This window comes from Monopterus albus, unplaced genomic scaffold (genome assembly GCF_001952655.1).
Source record: "Monopterus albus unplaced genomic scaffold, M_albus_1.0 scaffold232.1, whole genome shotgun sequence".
Classification (NCBI taxonomy): Eukaryota; Metazoa; Chordata; class Actinopteri; order Synbranchiformes; family Synbranchidae; genus Monopterus; species Monopterus albus.
Window position 1 is genome coordinate 121,076 of NW_018128112.1, and position 7,555 is coordinate 128,630.

Consider the following 7,555-nt stretch of genomic DNA (forward strand, 5'->3'; position numbering starts at 1 on the left):
AAGATAAATTTCTCTACAGCTCATTCCACAAGGATCCCAGCCTGAGTTTGGGTCAAGAGATGAGGGCAGAACTGGAGATTGAAGAGACACTCCTGAATGAAGGTGTGGCAATGAACTGTGGGGAGCAGATAGTGGTGGAAGGTGATGATCAGGAAGAATTTTGGGGAAGAGCCCAAGAGGTACACAAGAGGAAAACCCTTGTGGCTAGCCTGCCACGGTCTGCAGCCTCAGCCAGGGATGACTTAGGAAACACCTCTTCAGATGATGATATGGAGCACTATTTTGACTTCTCACGGACAATAGTCAGTTGCCCTGGGTCAAAAGATCTTTCCAAGTCACCCTCCTCTCCTTCCTCCCGACCTATGTCTCAGCTAGATGGCATTGATGACGGCACAGAGAGTGATGCAAGTATGGCAACCAATGATGATACTCAAAAAGTTGAGGGTTCTACTCAATCTCAGATCCAAGCCAACAACCTAAATAATCAAAATCTTCCTGAATCAGAAACTACAAACGGCACACAGGCTGTTCAGAGTCCGTTCCTCGAGGCATCATCCAACAGTAAGCAAACAGGTTCATCAGTCACCATCTCAGTTGCCAGCAAAAGTCCTACAGAAAGTTCACCTCAGAATGCACTTAAATCTTATGAGGCCAGTCAGTCAAATGAGGGTAAAACAGGATTTCCACACATTTCCAGAAACTCGCCACTCAAAGAGCACAGCTCTAACACTCCAGTAGTAAATCAGGAGACCAAGCTTCCTGCTCCAGCTCATGGTGCTTTGCCTAACCTGCTCACAAAGGTGCCTGAAAGCTCATATTCACAGGGTTTATTTCATGGTTCTAATTTAAGGTTTGCCTCTGAAACACCTCTTGTTCTCGAGAGATGTGATGCTAGTCCACATTTAACTCAGATGGTTCCTTTGCAAGAAAGCATGCCACTTGAGTCCCAACAGTCTGAAGCGTGTAAGCCCCTGAAGCCTGACAATAGCCACTTTGTACCATCAACTGAGGGGTCTGCTATGTTAATGAACCACTTAACAGCAAATACAGTGGGACCCCCATTAGCAGATGCGGCTAATAACAGTCAGGGCACCCTGCTGGATCTTGTTCAATCCTCTCCTTTAATCTCTACCAGTGTACAGCCCACCTCTCAAGGTCTTGTAGACTCCTTGCAAATGTATTCTTGTTTACCAGGTTTCAGTCAGCCACCTCTAACAAGTATTACCCTTGAGCCAGTAACATCCCCACAAGAGCCTACAGCCTTCCCATCCGTTGAGCCTCTGTCTACTAAACTAACCACCCTCAGTCCTGTTGGAGATGTGACGCAGACACTGCTAAATGTTGCCCCTCAAAATGATCCAGTGTTATCAGGTACATCAAGTGCATTTCTGCCAGCAGGAACCTGTGGAACTGTCTCTGTACCTGTCTACTCCACACAAACACAGCTGTTGGGTTCTACAGCCGTCACCTTTGTGTCTTCCTCTGCATCAGTACCATCTTTTTCTGGGTTGTCAACACGGTGTTCAACTGCTCCAGTCCAAACCACCTCAGCACCCGTGATTGTAAATGGTTACAGCTCTGCATCTGTGCAGAAGGAAGCTGCATCTGGTCACACAATCTCAATCAACTTCTCAACACCCAGGCCAGCTTTAGAGCCTCAACAGCCGGTGGTACCCCAGGCATTACCTGGTCATGCTATTCTCACTGTAAAGGAGGTGGGAGGCCCAAATGTGGATCCTACACCACATGTCCTGCTGGTGAACCGCCTTGGGCAGATCTTTGTGAAGAACCCAGACAGCAACACTTTCCAGCTGCCCACTCCAAACTCCCCTTCCTATAACTGTGTCACACAGATCGCAAGCCTTCTGCAAAGCAATGCACTGTCAGCCACACTAGCAGCAGCTGGTAATATGGCTGCTCCACCCCCTGTGGCCAGCATAGCATCAGCAGTTCCTCCATCAATTACATCAGTCCAGAACCCAACCACAATTACACAGCTACTCACTCATAATAGTAATGGGGCAGTAGCATCAGTTAATGTGAAGAAGCCAAGAAAGAACACAAAATCATCAAAAGATGAAACTGTCCCAGAATTGAAAAAACCAAAGAAGAAGAAGGAGTCAAATGCACCCAGAAAATTCAAATCATCCAAGTCCTCTGCACAGCCTGCTCTGTCAGCTGAGAATTCTCCCATGACTACTGCTGAAAGTGCCCAAGCAATTATCAATCAAGCAATGGCGAGCAACTACACCCCCAAGTGGAGTGGACTCCGAACACTAAGCCCTGCCTCACTGGTTTTGCCACCTGGCCTATTAATTGAACCAGAGCCTGCGGTGTCACCTCGCTCTCCATCACCAACACCAACACCTGCTCCTACACCCCGCCCTCGCTCCCACGTCCGCATGAAGAGAGTGTCATCACTTTCAGACCGCATTGTCACAAAGAAGTCTAAAGTTGACTTCCTGCCACCAGAGTCCATCAGTGAGAATGAGGAGCGGTGCAGATCTACCTTCCCAAGCATCTCCAGCAGGGCTTCAGGGGTTCGCATCAAGACCCCGACAGTGAAAGGAGTACTGAACCTGGATGAGTTAAAGGAAGAAAACATAAGCGATTCTGATAGCTCAGGGTAAGATTTCCTAAAGTAGTTTAGGAAAAATGCACTTTGTTACTAATGGGAAGTGTTCCTTAAAGCTAAATCTAAATGTTAGATGAGAAACAAATATTTGTATATATAAAGTGTATGCTGTGTTGTTTTAATTTTAAACATGTGTATTTGGAATAACATTTGTACTCTTTGCAGGTCAGAGCCTTGGGATTATATGTCTCGGGGTGAGCAAGGCAAACAGCATGCATGGGAACCAGTGGGACACAGCACCATGACTGACTGGAAGAAATACTCTGGTAAGCCTGAGTTGAAACTGCATGATTTAATTATTCCTGAACTGAGAATGAATTAATGAGTTCAAGAAAGTATGCCACATATGGAATAACACCAACTAATAGATTGGACTTAATGTGCTTCTGTGCTTTTTAACATGATTACAAGTGTGGCCGTTGCATTTAAGTTTGAAAGACTGTGATTGTGTTTTGTTAGGGGCTGCTTTTACTTCAGATGATGAACCATTGCCATCTGACGAGGATGAGGGAAGTCCAGTTAACAGAGACCAGCCACACTTAAGATTTGAGATAGCCAGCAATGATGGTTTCAGTGTAGAGGCCGACAGTATCGAGGGTAAGGCTGCTATTATGTAAGAAAAATTCTCTCAAAGCTCTAACTTAATCTAACTGTTACGTCTGCACCCATTTATTTTAATTATTTTTGCGTAATAGAATTTCTTCCAAACTCTCCCTTCAGTGGCTTGGAAAGCAGTGATCGATGGGGTGCAGGAGGCACGAGCAATTGCAAAGTTGAGACCTCTGACCTTTCTGGGAATGACGGGTGCTCATATGCTGGGACTGGTCCATGACGCAGTGGTGTTCTTGCTGGAGCAACTTCAAGGAGCCCATCGCTGTCAACGCCATACCTTCCGTTTCTTCAAACAGTTCAGCCAAGAGGACGACCTGCCTGTCAATCCCAGTGGCTGTGCCCGCTCTGAGCTCTACCTTCGGTATGTTTACCAGTTACCATTACTGTGAGCCTGAAGGACTCGTAGACAAGTCCACAGCAATGAACTGTAAACATATCAGTGGCCACATAGAAGTGACACCAGGTGGAATGGACACTGAGAGGGCTCTAATCAGTTCTGCTTATTGATCTTGAGTCATTATTGATTCTGTTCTCTATTCCTTGTTGTAGAAAATTAAGTAGAAAAGAGTACATGTGATAAACTTATTATCTATACTGCTTATCCTGAAGAGGGTCGCAGGGGAGCTGGAACCAATCCCAGTTGACATTGGGCGACTTTGTGATTGAGATGATTGCTTTATTGATACTAATCTAGATCTGACATCAATTCCTCTTTTGTCTTAACAGGAAGTCCACTTTTGACATCTTTAACTTCCTGGCTTCTCAGCATAGACAGCTTCCTGATATTGGGCCTTATGATGATGAGGAAGATGAGGTCCATTTGAAATCCACAAGGTCCAGATTTACTCATTAACCCATCAATTTCTTTACTTGAATTTTTAAAAATTATTCTAATAAAAAAATATATTTAAACCATTAAGACAAATTTGCTTCAAAAATTGCAAAACAATAAGTTCTGGATTTTTTTTGGGTGATGTATCTTTTTAGACGGGCTACCAGCTTGGAGCTGCCCATGGCAATGCGCTTCAGACATCTGGAAAGAACATCCAAGGAGGCTGTTGGCGTGTACAGGTCAGCAGAGAACTACATTTTCAAAATAATATAAATTCTGGGTAATGCTTAAAAAATGTGAGCTTTTGGATAGTCTTCAAGATGGGAGACTAGAACAACTTCCGGGTCATGCAAGGAGTGAGGAGCAATCAATTAATGGAATTGGGATGAACCCTCAGAGTAAACACCATTTATTTTGCAGCTTTAGCACTATCTACAGGCAGACATCTAAATTTTATTACAGTTGCAGTACATTCAAGATTTTTCGCATTTTATGTCAAATGTTTAATGTGAGAACAAAACTGTTAAACAACTGTGTGGGATTAGTGGTGATAAAATGTGATTGTGGAGCCGTGAGGAAAAAGTGTATGAAATAAAAACGGACAGAATATAAATACTCAAACTACAAATTAATAAATCAAAGATGGACCCAAACAAGTGAGCGCTGACTCAAACAGTACACATGCATGGAAATTTTGTTTGTTGATTGTTTTTTGCAACACTATAAGCTGTGACTCACATAGAGACTTCCAGCATCTTGAATATAAACACAATTCTATTCCTGTGTTGTTAAAGTACAACAGGTGTTAACCATCTGTTGCTGTTTTCAGATAGAGAGACTAAGAGGAAGCTATAGTTAAAAAAAAAAAAAAAAAAAACTAATCTAAACCACCTTGGACTTAAGATAAACTGGAGACTGAAATAATATGAGGAAACTCAAGGCTGCTAAACTATAACTGACTGTCTGCAACCATTCCAACACTTCTGTTTCGCTGCACTTAGTTCTTTTTTCACATGTTGATGTTTGGCAAGTAATACTTACAATATTTATCATCTTAGATTAAAGTGTTAGCATGCCAGCATTTGCTAAGTTCAACTGAGGCTAATAGGAATGCTACATCTCTTAGAAATGTTGTTTGGATACTGAATTTGGCCATTGTCCCAAATGATTAAGCTGCATGTGTTAAGTGTGATGATGCGTATTATGAATGAATCAGACTCTTGGGCTGAGCTGTCACATGATGGTTACAAGCAGCACTGCACGTTACCTTGTCTGACCCTTATAGGTCTGCTATCCATGGCCGTGGTCTGTTCTGTAAGAGGAACATTGAAGCCGGAGAGATGGTTATTGAATACGCAGGCATTGTCATCCGCTCAGTGCTCACTGACAAAAGGGAGAAGTACTACGATGGCAAGGTTGGTCAGGGTTTCATTTTCTTTTCTCAGTCTGATGCTAATGTAGATCTGGTATCCAGAGTAATTGCAGGTTAAAGTTGAGGAAGATGAGATGTTATACTTCTGGGTGTTATTTTTACCTTCACAGGGTATTGGCTGCTACATGTTTCGCATCGACGACTTTGACGTTGTGGATGCGACCATGCATGGCAACGCAGCGCGATTCATCAACCACTCCTGTGAACCTAACTGCTACTCGCGGGTGATCAACGTGGAAGGCCGGAAGCATATCGTCATCTTTGCTCTTAGGAAGATCTACAGGGGGGAGGAGCTCACCTACGACTACAAATTCCCCATTGAAGACGCGAGCAACAAACTCAGCTGTAACTGTGGGGCCAGGCGATGTCGACGTTTCCTCAACTGAGAGACCCCCTCAGACGAAAAGATGAGGATCCCGTTTACGAGTAAGCCTTAAATTAAGGTGGCACTTGACTGGGCTTGGGGAGGTGGTGGGCAGTCCACACACCACTCAATCACATGTGGCTGGTTAGAAATGATATGTGGACATTTTGTGGACTGGAGCACCTGCACGGAAAATTCATTCACTTCTGAAAAAGGTCATGCTCACAAGGTACTTCTGCCTGTGAGGGGTTCAAACGTACAGCTGGCACAGCATTGTCTTCGCCGGTAAATATTGTGGAGGATGTGGTTTTGGTGTCCATGGCAATAGGACATTTAAGGTGTGGGGGAGGGACTTCTGGATTTATATGATTGGCACCAACAGAATTTCTTTGATACACACGTCAAGCCTTATCTGTTGGAATCATTGCTGAAAACCAATAGCTAGACTTGGAAAGATTCCTTATACGTTTAATTCATTTGTGCTAGGGGTGTAGGTCTGTCTGTAGTACACTTCCAGTGATGGGAACTTCATAGCCCCATCTGTGTACTGGTGAAGTCAGTTCTGAAGCCATTCATTCACTCAAACCTTGTCTTTTATCTTGCATTTAACACTTCTCACAAGTTAATATTTTTTCAGACTTTTTTTGTGAATAACAAAGAACCATGGTGCTAAGCTTTGAAAGGTCTTTTACGTCTTTAGTTGGACTCATATGTCCTGCGAATCAGGAACTGTTTAGCTGTTTATTCACCCTGCTGAGATCATGTATCTTAAATGTATGCATTCAAGCAGTACTCTTTACATTATCAGTCTATAATGTCTGCTAAGTTTTCACCCTTGATATTATAGTTCTGCTGTTTTCTCACCTACTCTCTTCCTGTGTGGAGCTGAAAATAGATTATTGTAACGGTTTCAGTCAGTAACATAGTGTCATATTTATAAAGATGGAAACGTGCCTTTAAGACACGTTTTTTTTTTTTTTCCCCTTCATGTACAGTGTATGTAGCAAACACTACCCAAGCCAAAAGTGAAGAGTTGCGGTGAATGTTTTTAAAAAATATATATATTTTATTACTCTCATGGCAGATGCTCATTACCTATTGCAATAAGATTTCACTGCCCTAGAGTTGCACATAAATAACCATCAAACATACAAACTCCCTTCATTTTTGTGAAATTTGCTGCAGTTTATCTCTTAATGAGGAAGAGCACTGGTATAAAGCGTCGCCACTGAGCGGGTGCATTCAGCTCCTGCACCAGGCTTGTTAAGAAGGTGGTGCACAGACTGTGAATGTTGCTATTGAGGGAAACATTCAGTCTGAGTGGAGATGACAGAGTGCACTCAGCACCTTAAAATAATGTTTGCTGTTCTTAGTCGATGTTCAGTGCTGCCATTGATGCATTTAATTGAATTCACACACTGTTCAGATTGATAGTTTTATTTATTCATGTTTTGATTTATATTTTTAATGGTAAAAAGTTGTGCTTTGTATAAATGCCGGCAGTTTATTGTATTAGGAGATCTCCCCAAATTTTTTTTCTTAAATGTTTTTTTTTGTTTGTTTACAAATGGTGTCCTTTGTTTTACTAACTTACTTGAATTTTCTTTTGAGACAGTTATGTCATGCATTAAGCCTTTATGACAGAAATGGTTCTAAAGCAGGTCTTGTTTTTTTTTTTTT

General features: G+C 42.5%; 1 protein-coding gene across 1 annotated transcript in view; it reads left to right on the forward strand.

Moving 5' to 3' along the window:
* The window catches only part of kmt2bb (lysine (K)-specific methyltransferase 2Bb), a 26,241-nt gene extending 18,692 nt beyond the window's left edge, over positions 1-7,549 (forward strand). Inside the window, exons 30-37 of the mRNA XM_020620110.1 lie at positions 9-2,626; positions 2,801-2,901; positions 3,095-3,232; positions 3,356-3,608; positions 3,974-4,081; positions 4,235-4,318; positions 5,365-5,494; positions 5,622-7,549. Of these exons, the coding sequence (XP_020475766.1) occupies positions 9-2,626; positions 2,801-2,901; positions 3,095-3,232; positions 3,356-3,608; positions 3,974-4,081; positions 4,235-4,318; positions 5,365-5,494; positions 5,622-5,897 (3,708 nt within the window). The 3' untranslated portion in view covers positions 5,898-7,549. The remainder of the gene's footprint in view (positions 1-8; positions 2,627-2,800; positions 2,902-3,094; positions 3,233-3,355; positions 3,609-3,973; positions 4,082-4,234; positions 4,319-5,364; positions 5,495-5,621) is intronic.
* Positions 7,550-7,555: the final 6 nt, after the last annotated feature.